Source organism: Zonotrichia leucophrys, chromosome 2 (assembly GCF_028769735.1).
Source record: "Zonotrichia leucophrys gambelii isolate GWCS_2022_RI chromosome 2, RI_Zleu_2.0, whole genome shotgun sequence".
NCBI lineage: Eukaryota > Metazoa > Chordata > Aves > Passeriformes > Passerellidae > Zonotrichia > Zonotrichia leucophrys.
In genome coordinates, this window is record NC_088171.1 from 50,624,060 (window position 1) to 50,639,105 (window position 15,046).

A 15,046-nucleotide genomic window follows, 5' to 3' on the forward strand; every position below is an offset into this window, starting at 1 on the left:
TACTAAAGGTCCAGACAGGTGCTTTTGCTTGTTTCTGACACACTGTTTATGGAATAGCTGACATTCCCTGGCCAAAGAGCTTACAATCTGAAATGGATACAAGATAAAGGGGTAAATGTAACTTGCAAGAACTTTCAAGTACAGTGAATGCTAACCAAAAAGCATGTTACTCTTAAAAAACACAACAAAGAACTAACACAAACAATAAAATCCACCACACAACAAGAACTGGCAATGGATGTGAGAAAGGGGAGCTACCTGAGAAAGGGGACACTGAAGGAAAACTGTAGGGACATAAGAGAAAGGAGTGTGGGCTGTGAGGCAGGAAGGGGAAAGGCTCAGTGCAGCGCCACCAGCCAGGACAGCTGGGGAAAAATGTCCAGCCAGAAGAAATACTGAGGTGTCCCTTCAGTGTGGCTGTGCCAGGCAGGCACTGTGTCCTGTCAGGTACTTGGAGCCCCTCACGTGAAGGGCAGGACCTGGCTGTGGTCTGTGGGGGACAACCAGAGTGGTGCTGGGGCCAAGCCCTGTGCAGCTGCCCCATTTCTGTGCCCCTGTTCAGGCATGACCCTTCACTTCTGCACCTTCGTACCCTTCCCTCGCTGCTGCTCCTGCCTGCCAGAAGCAGCTCCAGCACCTGCTCTTGGCAGGGCTTCCTGCAGGGGCAGCTGAGTTCCAGCATCTCTGGCTGGGCTGGGTGGGAACAGCTCCTCTGTGCAGTGCTGGGACTGCAGGAATGGTGGGGAGAGGGGGGAGCAGCCTGCAGAGCTCTGATCTTGGCCAGCCCTAGACCAGGACAGGGTGGCTCTGCTGCAGCCCCTCTGACTCGTGTGCACTTAGCAGCTGTTCATGTCTCCAGAAACTTTCCCATCTTTAGCAAGATGCAGCTGCCTTTCCCAGCCCACTGCAGGAGGAGTTCCTGTCAACCTTCTTGTTTGTTTTGTGTTTTTGCAGGTTGTGGGCTGCTCATTGCAGAAAGATACAGCTGAAAAAGGGTTAGCATCTTTCCATTCAATTTATGTCCTGAACTTTTAAGATTCTACTATTGCTTTTTTCTGTTTTGGTTGTTTGTGGGGGGGCCTGGTTATTTGTTTTGGTTTTTTTTAATGTTAGGCCATTATGTATATTCCACGGGGAGCCAGAAATTTTAGGAGAATGAAAATTAAAAACGTAAACTCTCACTTATATGTATTGTAGGGACAAAAGGTACTCTTTGGGTTAAATAGCTTTATATAATTCCATAAAAAGGAAAGGAAGCTGAGTTTACTGTCTTTTCAGTATGGCTTCATTGAAGCACAGGTAAAAATGGTATTAAGGATAAGAGCTGCAGTAAATAGTGCCTTTTTTTTGTAAGCTAGTTTAATTTAGAAATAGTTCTCTGAAAAGTTGTTGAGAATAGTTGGGACTTCTGGCAACATAAATAATTGATCTGTTTGTCTCTCTCATTTTTTGTTGCTGATTGCTAGCTTGAGCATTTTTATAAATTTACAAATTCATGCAAACCCAAAACAAGCTCAAGAGTATTAATAGCAAAAATAATTTATATAGAACCAAATTCTCCTAGCTACTGGATAGGTAAAGCTCTAGACTTGTCCCTGGTAGTTCCTTTCTTGCTTAGAAGACTTCAGCATTGTCTGTACTGGAAAATTGACTTGGGAAAACACAGTGGTATAGTAATAATAATAATAATAATAATAATAATGGAATTACATTGCCAGTGGTACCTGTTTGGAAGTTGACTATTGTTCCACATTAAAAATTGCTTTCAGTATTTAAGCAAATTTACTTTGCTGAATAATATCAGTGCTATTCCAAAACATGTTCAGACAGGAAATGATACCATTGTAGTTTCGTTTCTCAGTTTTCCACATAAACAGCTTTCAGCTCTCAATACTCACAGCAGCTGAGCAGTGGCAAAATGAGGTGCACTAGGAAGACAGCTAATGGTGTAAAACACCTCACTAATGTTACAGTTCTGGTTTTATGTCTTTTGGGTTTTCAACTCCACTTGTGGGTTTGGGTTTTTTGTTCATGTTTGGGCTTTCTTAGTTAAATGACTAAAAGGGAATTTCTGCCTTAGAGTGAGGGGAACTGTATGTTGTTTGTCTGCAACTTTCAACTTTACAAAATGTTGCTATTTTTATTCAGATGGGTCATCGAATCACGTTTACAACTATCAGCCATGTGATCACCCACGTCAGCCTTGTGATAGCTCATGCCCATGTGTAATTGCTCAAAACTTCTGTGAGAAGTTTTGTCAGTGCAGCTCAGAATGTAAGTAAAACATTTTAAAGTTATCCATAAACTTCTCTCTCTGCCCACCACGAGCTCTGTACTAGCAGTCTGTCCGTGCTGCAGGCAGTTACAGGAGCAGCAAATTGTGCCCAACAGTGTGAACATGTTCAGTTAATTTGGCCCTTGTAATTGGCTATTGCATGAAGTCAGAAGCAGCCTTCTGACCTAAAATTGAGGAAGAGTTATTAAAATCAGGGAAGGAAAGAATTTGCAGTACTCCTGAAAGCAGATATCAGTGGCTGTGTTACCAATATTCTGATACACTATAATCTGCACAGTCTTAGTTTTACACTGTATATTTTCATATTTGCTGTTTTTCTGTTCCACCCATTCCTCTGTAGGCCAAAATCGTTTTCCTGGGTGTCGTTGTAAAGCACAGTGCAACACCAAGCAGTGTCCCTGTTACCTGGCTGTCCGAGAGTGTGACCCCGACCTCTGCCTCACCTGTGGAGCAGCTGACCACTGGGACAGCAAAAATGTTTCCTGCAAGAACTGCAGCATTCAGAGAGGATCCAAAAAAGTATGTCCAGAGTTATACAACTTCAGGCCTGTTGCCTGGTCCTAGAGGCGTTCTTATATTTTCAAGCCAGAGAATGGAATTTCTTTGCCTTCATACTGTCAAAATGGAAAAGAAAAAAAACCCCAAACCAAACAGCAAGGAAAGGAGTGGTCACTTGTTAGCTTGCTCTTGTGCTGCTGTTAAGTCTATCTACATTTTGTCATGTACCAATTAGTGTGTTCTGTGCAGCAGAGCAGCAGAATATCTCCTTTTCCCTGTTCAGGCTTTGCTTCTTAATTGCAAATAGGCTGCTGTTTTAAGGAGCTCAACAGTCTTTCCCCAGATCAGCATAAAGAAGTTTATCCCAGAGTTTCTTTCTTCAGTTGTTGATTCTAAGGTATAAACTTGTATACAGTCTACTAAAGTCTTGAAAGCCCATTCAGTTCTGGCAAATAAATCAGTAAGCCAAAGTTTATTTCTACTCTGAAATGTCTTCTCACAAAATAGTTGATTACTGAGCTAATGAGTGGTGGGCTCCTGGCTGCAGACCTTTTGAGGTTGAAGTCTTTAGTAAATGAATTTTTATGTAACCCCCTCATTTCAAGGTGTCTTGGGGTGGTTAAACTAAAATTTTTAGTAGTTTTCAAATACTTGGTCATTTTTCTTTTACATACATCTTCTGATTCACAAGCTGTAATTTTAGTGTGTGTTTGATCATTAGAAGACTCTGGATTTGTCTGCATTCCTGGAGTTCCAACATATGCATTTAACTAAGTGATACAAAACAAAATGGAAAAAAACCTGAACTCAAATCTAAGCCAGGCATATCAAAACTTCTTGGTTTTTCTATTCCACAGCACTTACTATTGGCACCTTCAGATGTGGCAGGCTGGGGAATTTTTATCAAAGATCCTGTACAGAAGAATGAATTCATCTCTGAATACTGTGGTGAGGTAAGGATGGAGAGCACCAGATATGAGCTTAGTTGGTGAAGTTCTGCACTGACAGGGACCAACCATGGGTGCCATTGTCTGTGACCTGGTACAGGCTGTGACTGCTGTCACTCCTCAGATCCCAGGAGCTACACAATTGAAATGTCACAAAAATTTTGAAACAGGTTCTTGTGAGAACGAGAGGCTGGAATGTCCTTTTTATCTTAGATGGAATTTCAGTTCAGACATGCTTGGAATTTGGTGGCAAATTATTTAGTATAGTACTGAAAGTCAGTAGGAGCTTTTGCTAAGCTGTATTCTGCAGCAATAAAACCCCGAGTCTGGTATGCAGCCCTGATTTTGAGAGGAGAAGCAATTCTTGCTTTTCTTCTGCTCTGAAAGAGTTTGTGTGCTAAAAGCAAAGCATGGATGTTTGCTAAGTGCAGAGTGCTTGCTGAAAACAGTACTTGGTTTGGGAATACTTCGAATCCCAGAGAATAGAAAAACTCCCACCTGTCTTTCAAAAGGCTGGGGAGGGGCTGACATTAAGCTGCTGTGGTTACACAATGGAGGAGTGCTTCTCTCTTTTACAAGTGGTGTTTCTTTCAGATTATCTCTCAGGATGAGGCAGACAGAAGAGGAAAAGTGTACGACAAATACATGTGCAGCTTTCTGTTTAACTTGAATAATGGTATGTATGCTTCAGTTGCAACTCTTGGCAGCATAACTAAAGTGTGTATGCTTGGTATTTTGTTCAGCCCTGTTCTTCTGCAGCCTGCAGGCAACAATGAGAACTTATTTCCACCCATCTTTCTCTATCAGTGTGTGGATTCATCCTGCTGATAGCTAGTCTTTGGGATTTTTTCTCTAAATGCTGGTCAGCTAGATGTAGTGATGAGCCTCTTGTACAAGAGGAGTAGAACTTCATGGAGTAAAATTATGTGCAGACATTAAGTAGACTAAAGAATGTAAAAAGTGTTGTCTGAAGTAATTTTACTGAATTAAATAATCAGTAATTTATGATGGTAATTGTGTTGGGGGAAAAAAGCCACATGAGGTATGTAACTTACAGACTGCACTGCGTCAAGCATAAAATACTGGAAAATAGTTGAAATGAGGGAAAAAACCTGCTGCTTTATGTCAGTGTTGACTTAGCATATTTATGGAGCTTGTCCTTGTGGAACAAAGGTAGAGAGGCTTTAGTGAGAAGCCAAGGTGGTGCCCCTGTGGCAGGAGGTAAAGGAAAAGCACAATGTGGAACAGCAGAGTTCAGCTGTTGTAGGGTGGTGGGCCAGCTCTTCCATGGGGAAGATGTGCAGTTATCCTCTCCAGCTGCTAAGATCCAAGCACACTAGGTGTTAAACTCAAAAATGTGTTTGTAGGTGACCCATCCAACATTTGTGGGGTTTGTTGTTTTTTTCTGCCCCCCATAGATTTTGTGGTTGATGCAACACGCAAGGGCAACAAAATTAGATTTGCAAACCATTCAGTAAATCCCAACTGCTATGCAAAAGGTAAGTTTCACATTTACTTGCTTTTCATCAATGTATGAAATACTGTGAGATATTTCTTTAACGTGCATCTTATCATTATTTCTACTAACATAGCTAATTTCTTTTAAAACAGTTATGATGGTTAATGGTGATCACAGAATAGGAATATTTGCTAAAAGAGCCATTCAGACTGGTGAAGAACTGTTCTTTGACTACAGGTGGGTAGATGGATTTCAGGTGGCATTAGCTTTCAGTATCTGCACAGCTCAGAGTTAATTCCTGTGCCTGCCTGGCCCCTGCAGCCTCAGGTCTCAGCAGCTGAGAAGCAGCACTCCCCACACTGCTTTTGTCAAGCCAGATGCCATAGCAAGACTGATTTGAGCAATGCAGCTGGTTAAGAGCCTGCAAACTTGGAAAAGCAGCTTGTATAGAGCAAAGTGTAGTGACAAATGGGCACAGACTTTCTCTGGTTGGGTTACCTTGGTAGCAGCACAAGTTAACTCCCCCATCATTCAGAAATAGGCAAGAATTTCAGAGAATTAAATTTCAGAATTCCTACAGACAAATGCTTGCTAAGAATGTGTCCTTACTGTCCCCTACAATCATCTTACTTGGCAAAAAGCAAACTGTCCACTGGCAATACTGTGTAGGTCAGCCTGGAGAAATGCAGTTGCTTTCCAGTACTGAACATGAATGTCAGGGCTGTGAGAGTCAAGGTGAAAAAGAATGGAATTTTAGTGATTTGTCTCCTTTGATCAAACACATCTGAAAGTAGTTTCTTGTGGGTCAGCAGCATTATGCACCTGCAAATTCACACAAGGAGGAAACACCCCAGCTGGTGGGGAAATGATATATGAGTATTCCAGGCTGTGGTGCCATTCTGTCAGAACAATGAAGCCGAAATGTTCCATGATACTGGCTTTTTGTGATTTTGGTTTTTTTTTTAATTTCAGATATAGCCAAGCTGATGCCCTTAAGTATGTGGGCATTGAAAGAGAAATGGAAATCCCTTGACACCAGCTACCTCTTCTTTTAAACAAACAGCTGCCTTATCTTCAGGAATTTCTAGTACTGTGGGCAATTTTAGAAAAATACAAATGATGCAATTTGAAATTCTGTATTTGCAAAGTACTGTAACAGTAATTTATAGTAACGAATTTTAAAAAACCAACTTTTTATTGCCTTCTCACCAGCTGCAAAGTGTTTTGTACCTAGGAACTTTTGCAATAATGTGGTGTGGTACATTTTTCAACCTTGAATAAAGGATACTTGAACTTCTTCATTTTTACTGGAATTGAGTTGGAATTTTGTGTCAGCCCCTTGAGAAAGCAATGTGAATTTAACCTGTAACTTCTGTGCAAAGGCAACTCCATACTTGTCTCCTTCTGTTACTCTGGGTCAGGTTTAAGATCAATGTGAAGATGGAAACAGTGTGGATGGCAGTCAGGGGATTGGTGCTGCAGTGCCTGAGTGAGACCGGGGTGGTCTTGCAGCTTCTCAGCTCCCTTGGATACAGCCACATCCAAGTTCTCTGGAGGAATGGCTGCAGCCCAGGAACTCCTGCAACTGCCAGAGTAGCTGTGATTTCTGTGACAAACACTGCTTTCAAGACAAAGCTGTGGTACAAGGTGCCGTCACTGTGGCTTCTCTGAAGCACCAAACTGAATGATAAATACAACAGTAACTACACCTGTGTTAAAGAGATGCAGAAGAGAAATGCACAGTTTCCATCCAGAAACATTTACACTGCAGTTAGATTGTACAGGGCTACCACATTTATTTCTTACTTGCTAGTGGATAGAACTCTAGCTTGTGATGTAGAATACAATGCTCAGGTCAAACCAGCTGGAGTGGGAGGGCAGGCACAGGGTGGCATTATTGCCACACTGAGTGCATGAAATCCTGTCCCTGGTGACCAGTTACCTGCTGCACTGAGGGGGCTCCAAGCCTGGGGCTGAGTTCAGCTCTTCTGCTTCCACTCTCCATGTACAGCAGGCAGCTGCCTCGTGCCCTCCACCTTGCTGTTGGCCCAAGTAAGAACCAAGAGTTCATGAGGAAAAGAACAGTCCAAAAGTGTAAGCCTGATTTTCTCCCTCAGGTAGAGCACAACTCCTGCTCTGAAGGATGCACAGTACACAAAGCACTGCTTTAACCAGCCAAGGGCTTTGAAAGGCAGCTCAGAGCAGGTGATTTCTGGCCTTCCAACTAAGAAAGGAGTTCAGGCTGCTTCTTTGTCATCATAGCACACAGATCCTGCTAAAGAAATCTATTAGCCCTGACCTTTCTGCAAGAAGGGTTTACAAAAAACAAAACAGCATCTTAGGAAAAGAAATTAAGAGGCATCACTAGTTCCATTCTTCTAAATTTCCAAAAGCAACTCTGAGCAGCAAGATGCTTCTATTGCCCCTAATGGCAATCTTTAGCTCTTTCAGAACAGAAATAGCAAGCACACAAAATCTCAAGTGCAGATGACACCCCTCTCCTAGTACTGCTCAGATTTTTTTTTTAACCCAGAGTTCAACTGCAACCATTTCCCTCGAGAGAGAAACATTAGCAACACAAAACCTGGCTCCTTTCCTGCGAGAAGAAACAGTGAACAAAATCACAGTTTGCATCAAGGGTAAAATGGCTACAGAAGTTCTTTTCAGGATGAAGATTAGAAAATATAGATTACCAATAGTGAGAGCTGGGAGGATGGCAGCATTTTGCTTCTAGCATATGGAATGCCAATACTCATTTCATAAAATTTTGTGAAAAGAATGGAATGAGGCCTGGTCAATCAAGGTATGTCTAGTAACACATTTAAGTATTTTAATTCCCATCTCAGGTTATATTTAATGGGAATTGTTCTTCAGGAACACACTCAATTTTCTGCTTCACTCCAGTCAAAGAAATGGGCAGCCTAAACCTCCTTTGTTCTCGGCAGCACTTATGCAAGGGTGATGCACTTTATAGCACAATGAGCAATATTAAAACCAGCTCCAAGTTCAGATGACCAAGCATTGCCACAAATATTTTGAGCATTTTCTGTTCTGCATATCTTGTGAAATCATCACAAATTTATTTTCAAAGTGCAGACATTTCCTCTTCAAAAAGAAGTAACATGCACAGATAATGATAGATGACAGTATCTTCAGAGAACAAAATGTTCTTAAAGCACCAGAAAATGGGGAGGAAAAGCAAAACGAATTTCTAATAGCTTTCATAACCATTATACCTTTTATTTACATTTAGAAAGATAAGTCATGAAACTTAAAACAATAAAACCAAATGCAACTTGTACAGAAATCTTTTAAATTTTTTTTATTATTTATCACACATTAAAAAATGAAACACACTATACAAATGGTTTTTCATAGCAGATTACACATGGGTCCATTCAGACTCGCTCTCCAAGTGCTGCCAACATGTATAAGTGCTGCCTGTGATGGCAGCTGTTTATCATATAGCCAATGTATTGATTTAAATGCAGTAGCATGCAACCCTTAAACGAGAAGGGTCTGATTCCTTTCTGTTCTTAAATTAGGTTAAATGGCATTGGTGTCCATATTTACATACTTGAAATGTATCAATCCTGAGCAGTTCTGATGTAAATCTGAGACTGGCTGATGGAGTCCTGGTCTCAGTCATTAAAAAGGGAGGTCCAAATGGCAGCAGGGTGGCTGCTATGAAGTTCTGTCGCTTTCATTCTTTCCATCACATACCTACTTGCCGAGTGTCACACAGTCAGGTCATTGCTAATAAAAATGCTAAGCCAGGTAACTGTAGGTGTCCTTCTCACCATCTACACGTTCCAAGTACTCCTTCTCAATGAGGATGTCGATGCATTTCTGTGGGAGGAACAGAACAGAGGTAAGCTGTGGGACATGGGCATAAAAGCCCTCTCTGGGGTTGCTCCAAACTTTGATTCTGACCCCCCAAGGGAGTTCCCTGGCAAACAGGATGGGAATAGGCAAAGGACACAAACCACAGCAGTTCACTCTCCTCTTTGTGACCACATCCAAGCAGAAGGCTTTGCTAATCCACTAAACTGAACTGCACTTACTGGATGTCATTCCAGGGGTGTGATTGGGAAATCATCAGCATGCTGAACAACTTCATAGTAAGACAGCAAATAAAGAATTACACCAAGATGCAGAGAGCTTATGTAAGGTCATGAAAGAGCAGCAGCAGCAGTGAGGAGCTCTCTGTGTCACTGCCCTGGTGCCAGTTTATGCAACTGCTCTCACTGCCTGTCCTTTGCCTCACCTACAGCTTGGTTGTGGATATAAAACTGCTGGTGAGCTCACTTAAACAAACTGATGAAGAAATTAATATACATAAATGAATAATTAATATAATCAATATAATTATGAGTAAATAATTAAATACAATGCCCCCTTCCCCAACGTTTTTACTGTAAAGGAAAGCAGGAAACTTTTATCAAGTTAACCCCAAGGCTGACTGTTGTCCCACAGCTGGGAGAGCAAGAACAAAAGGTAAGTCTGGATCAAGGGCAATGGTAAGCTGACACTGATGTGAAAAGATGCAATCCAGCTACTATTTTACCACCACTGCCAACAATGTGAAAGATGCATAGTACCCTAAGAGAAATGCAATATTTCTGGTTAAAATATTTCCTACTCGCAACTCAAAAAAATCTGTCCTTGCCCATCCCATCTCCATAGCTCTCCCTTTTAATTCAGAAACAAGTGTTTTGTCTGTGTAGATATCCTCCTCACCTCCTGGAATCCAGGTTCAGAGATGTGGGTCTCACATACCTTAATTACAGGAACTCGTGGCTTGAACCTTGAGGACAGCTGTGTTAGCACTTCTCCAAGCAGTTGCTGGTGTTTTAGAACCTTCCTCATTTTCATGATTCTCACAATAGCAGCCTGCACAGCAAAGTTGGGAAGGTGTGTTTAGGAGCACAGTACCTGTCCCTCTGTGCAAAGCCATGTCACTCCCCTAGGTGACGTCTGCCCCTGCAGAAGGACCACCACCACCTCGAGCACCAGACAGGAGAAGCTTTGCCCACAGTGTCAGCTACTCACAGACTTCAAGGACTCAGAGTCTCCACAGCACACAGGCATCAAAAGTGGTTTTGACACATGAATTTTTAGAACTGTGCTTACAGTCAGTCAGTCATAATAATAATAGCACCAACTGGTAACAAGAGCCACACAAAACTGCTTGTGTAGCAAAAAGCCTTCTTTATATATTTAACCTTACTGTGACACTGTCTTAGTGGTACTTCTGTATTTCCTTCCCCTGCCTCTCAAGTGGATTCCAAATGAACTGATACAAAACCAATGCTGATTTCATACTACCTGGGTATTACTATTTTTTTACTACTCAGTTTTCACCAAGGACAAGGTCTGGTGAACATGTATTCAAGGAACCCAAACACTCATCAACATCAGGTTAGAACAATGTCAATGAACACATCCTGTCTGTAGAAGTGCCTTCCTCCAGTTTCTACTACAGACTCACCTTTAAGAATATTTTAAATAAATTTTTTGAACTCTAATCTAGTTAGACCAATGTAATTGTCTTCTAGTAAAAGTCAGGAAAACCCTACAGTAAACTTCATTAAATTATTACACAGATGTGATTGAGTTCATGACAGCATTCTGCAATAAAACTCACCTGAATCAGTAGTTTCCTGTCTTCCTCTATATTTTTGTGTGTAGTTTCTTGCTCCTGCTTCTGTTCAGTCTTCATTGGCACATTGATGTTTACCCTTAATTTTTTGCTGTAAAGAAAAGCAGAAGTTAATGAACAATTAGACTGGTTAAAAACCTAAGAAACAGAAAAAACACCAAACAAAACCCAACTCCAAAATAAAAGCCACAGCACCATAGTTACTTTACAACAATACAGGACTTTGGTTGTTCTGAAAATTTTAGATGTTTGTATTCAAATTAAAAAAGAATTAAAATAAAAATAAAGAATGCCCATAACCAACCAATGAAACAAACTAACTTTCTGGTATCTCACAGCTTACTGAATCCATCCTAGTGATCTGTGTAACTAGCACTGTACAATTGCACTGTATTTAAAATAGTTCTGTGTGTAGTAAGAAGCTTGGAGTCAGTGAAGGGGACAAAGGAAGTCAATGGAAACAGAATCTGATTTACAGAATTTCTGATTTACAGACAGGATTCTGACTATAATGTGGAGAAATCTGTTTGCTCTGTGGAACTGGGCTCTGCCTTTCTTTCACAGACTCCCTGGCACTGACAGCTGTGCTGAGGTGAGCCCACTGCCACACGTGGCCACTCAAGACAAGGTCCTGTGTCACAAGTGCGGAGCAAACCTCAGCACCAGAGCACCAGGGAGCTCAGCCTGTTTGTTAGCTGCACTGTTATTTATTTAGCACAGTGCTCTCCATCATAAATTGGGAAGCAGCTGCTGCACAATGCAGCAACCCTGAGCTGTTTCCATCACTGCATTAATGCAACAGACCATGAATTCTCAAACCTTTAATTCGGTAAAGGGGGATAGAAAGCAGATAAAGGGTGAGGTACAAGGAAAGGTCTTAAAATGTTTCTTTCACCTGAGATCTTATCTTCAGGAAGCACTGAACTCCTCACTGAATTTATGTGTGTTTATATCTATGCTCTGGTAAGCATGATAAGAAGTACCACAGTGCTGTAAACAGCTTAAAATACACAACTGCTTAAAGTAAGTAATAAAACCTACTGAAAATTGTGTTTATTAAGTCTCCAAATCACTGTATACACCGTGGTTATAAAACAAGCCTGATCTTCTCATGTTAGCAGTAGTGGATGAACATTTAGGCCTTTGACCTTTGTGGGTCACTGGACACTACTGTAACCTTATAAAATATCATGGATTTGCTGAGTGCTTGTGAGTAACAGCTTGGCAAAATGGCAGCACTTGAATGAACTATTCAAGAACTAGACAAAAATTGAGGAACAGAAAGGACATATGAAAATACATCAGGCCTTGACTTTTTTTATGACTTTATGACAAAGTCAAAGCCTAAGAACTGAAATCACACCCATCTCCCACCACTCATGAGCCCTCTCCCTTAATGCTGGTACATATTGGATCTACATTTGCTTACTTTTTGTAACCAAGATACAGTTTTATTAAAGTATCAGGTTTTAACTCCACTTCATCAACATTTGCATTTTCATCTTCCAAAACCTGCAATAAATAAACAAACAAACAAGTAAATAAATAAATAGTCTAACATATTTCACTGTATGTTAAGCAGGTCATGAGAAAGCAAGAGTACTTACAAGCAATTTTGATTTCAAGAGTATCTGTAGAACTTGTGCCAAGATATCCTACAAAATTATAGAAAACATTATCAGTGCAGATAGACAGCACCTTTGTCTAACTTAAAAACTTGAACAAGAATGAACATATTTAGACTAAGAACTAATGAGTGCAGAACACTGCAAAATGAGGGGGCAAGAAAAAGCAGTAAAAACTAAGTTCACAGAAATAACACCCAAAAAGGACATTGTTTTATGACGTATCCCCCCTTGTGGTTGGTCAAATATAATAAAATTCTTGAGAAATACTAATTCCAAACAAGAGATCTTTCCAGTTGCTGCTTTAGGAACTATTTTGAAAGCAGACTTATATGCCTAAGAAATAATTTTTCCCAAACCATGCAAATATATATACCGTGGCAAGCTTAAACTTCAGAAAGCAAGCACTCTCTGCTTTCTGATTAACATATTTTTGTTTTAACAGGGATCAGTTCTGGTTGCTGTTGCTGGTTGCTCACCCAGAAGGCTACTGGCAATATTCTGTGCAGGCCTACAAAGTTGCTCTTTTACCACAGTCTGTAATAAATTACAACCCCCTAAGACTTCTGGGTTTGTTGTAATCCATCAGCAACAATAATTTCTAGGTACGTATTTCTAGAAGTAAAGATCCTACTGAAGAGGAATACCTAACTTTCCAGAAGTCAGAGCAGACTTGATTCAAACCTACTGCTAAAGGTCAAATAAATGTCGAATTGTGGGCCATAAAGCCTGCTTGGGAAGAAAAGTAGGGAACCTTTTCCACAGGAGAGAGCTGGCCAATGAACTGCAGATTTACTATGTTCATGTAAAAAAGCCTTGAGATATAAAAGAATGACAGATGCATAGATCAATCATTAAAGGAAAATGCTGGTTTTGCTAAAATGTTGTCTTTTAACATTAAAATGTATGAATTGAAACACTGAAAACTTCTACCCAGAGCTCAGCAGGAAGCTAGACAATTCACTCCAGTCATGAGCAGGAATGTACATGCACTAAGACTCATCAGAAGACCAGGCAGTTATGATTACAGGAAAGTAAACCGGGAAAGTGAATTGACCAAGAATAGAGCACATCTCTCTCCTTTGGGACAGAAGATGGTTCTGGCTCCAAGCATATGTAATCCAAATTTCTTATGATAGCAGGAAGAGCACTGAAGACCAAAACACTTGCTCACAAGAGTGTGGTAAAACATGCAAAGTCACTACCATTTTTATTTGAGTACTGTCTGTCAGCTGCTGCACAGTGTAGGCATCTTCTGTGTTGTACTGCAGTAAAATTGCCATCTGGAATGTGGATGCCTGACAAATCCAAAAACAAAGAACAGAGGGGAGAGGGGGGAAATCAAAAAATGAGAACTTACAAACACCTTCTGAATTTGAACAGCCTGAAACACACCAGTTAAACACATACACTGGAATATTTGGACAACAGAGAATACCCAAGTGGTGCTAATTACAAAAAAAGAATCAAATGTTGCTTTTACAACCAGAACTCCCCCTTCCAGCATTATCTAAACATAAACCCCAGGATTAGGATCATTTAGCTTGCTTTAGACACTCCATCAAATTGTCTATTATGGCATCAAAGCATTATCCTTGTATTTGCCAATATAGTTTTAAGTTGTTTTCCTCTGTCACTCCAACTCTTGCCCATTTAATCTCCACTACACCCAACACAGACTGCTGAATTCATCCTCACAACCCTCCCAACTCCAGCAGAATAATGAAACCAAATTTATACACCACACAGCTATCAGTAGCTGATCCATCTCTATCATCACAGGGTTAACCTATGATGACAAGGTCAAAGTCTGACACTATCTTGTTTCTTCTCCCATCTACTTTTTGAGATAAAGCAGACAGGAAAGTATAAGCAGCATGAGATCCTAGGAAAAGAGGTTGCATTTATCTCAAAAAATGCTTTTCAGCACCTGTTTAAACCACAGGCAATGTGTTCCATTTTCTAAGTCAATTTTAAACACAGATCTTTAGTATCAGTATAGTAAATAAAACAGACATATATAAAGGTTCTACTGGCTGCATCCAGTCCTCTGAAAACAGCCATCACCAAGTGTTTCCATTGGTATGACTTGTCCGTACCTGTAATGTGTATCTATTTTTGAAACAGTTGGTAACCAATTCCCCTTTGGACAGCTGATACAACCATGTTAATTTTCTTCCACTGTGACGACTGGCATAAAATGCAGTAAATCTCTGATAGCTCCGTTCTAACTGTATAAAAACATGAGTAACAAATAAATAAATAAATAATTATCTACCTTCCTTTACCATTACTAGAACATGTTATGGAATCAAATCTGATCACCCTCAACCACCATGTTGTCTAAATAGCCTGAATGGAAACTCAAAGTATTCAAATTTGGCAGACTGGATGAAAAATTTCCCTCTGTTATAAATTTCCCCTTTAAAATATCATTAACAGCACAAATGTAAACCGCACTTAAGGTTCATTCTTCCTTTTATGAAACATTAAGCATGGCTAGAAAAGCAATTTGTTTTAACCACCTTCATCCTCCAGGTAACAGCATTGAATTTATTT

At 40.4% G+C, this 15,046-nt stretch overlaps 2 protein-coding genes across 9 annotated transcripts in view; one reads left to right on the plus strand and one right to left on the minus strand.

Moving 5' to 3' along the window:
• Positions 1–6,497, plus strand: part of EZH2 (enhancer of zeste 2 polycomb repressive complex 2 subunit) — a 50,404-nt gene extending 43,907 nt beyond the window's left edge. For all 8 annotated transcript variants that reach the window (XM_064703382.1, XM_064703384.1, XM_064703379.1 and 5 more), the window contains exons 13-20: positions 955–995; positions 2,149–2,274; positions 2,637–2,815; positions 3,652–3,747; positions 4,336–4,417; positions 5,160–5,240; positions 5,353–5,437; positions 6,173–6,497. In XM_064703382.1, coding sequence (XP_064559452.1) covers positions 955–995; positions 2,149–2,274; positions 2,637–2,815; positions 3,652–3,747; positions 4,336–4,417; positions 5,160–5,240; positions 5,353–5,437; positions 6,173–6,233 — 751 coding nt within the window. In that variant the 3' untranslated portion in view covers positions 6,234–6,497. The remainder of the gene's footprint in view (positions 1–954; positions 996–2,148; positions 2,275–2,636; positions 2,816–3,651; positions 3,748–4,335; positions 4,418–5,159; positions 5,241–5,352; positions 5,438–6,172) is intronic.
• Positions 6,498–8,509: 2,012 nt separating this feature from the next.
• CUL1 (cullin 1) overlaps positions 8,510–15,046 on the minus strand; it is a 52,021-nt gene continuing 45,484 nt past the window's right edge. The window contains exons 16-22 of the mRNA XM_064704985.1: positions 14,587–14,718; positions 13,693–13,785; positions 12,470–12,517; positions 12,292–12,374; positions 10,848–10,953; positions 9,980–10,093; positions 8,510–9,049 (exon numbers count right to left, since the gene is read on the minus strand). Coding sequence (XP_064561055.1) covers positions 8,969–9,049; positions 9,980–10,093; positions 10,848–10,953; positions 12,292–12,374; positions 12,470–12,517; positions 13,693–13,785; positions 14,587–14,718 — 657 coding nt within the window. The 3' untranslated portion in view covers positions 8,510–8,968. The remainder of the gene's footprint in view (positions 9,050–9,979; positions 10,094–10,847; positions 10,954–12,291; positions 12,375–12,469; positions 12,518–13,692; positions 13,786–14,586; positions 14,719–15,046) is intronic.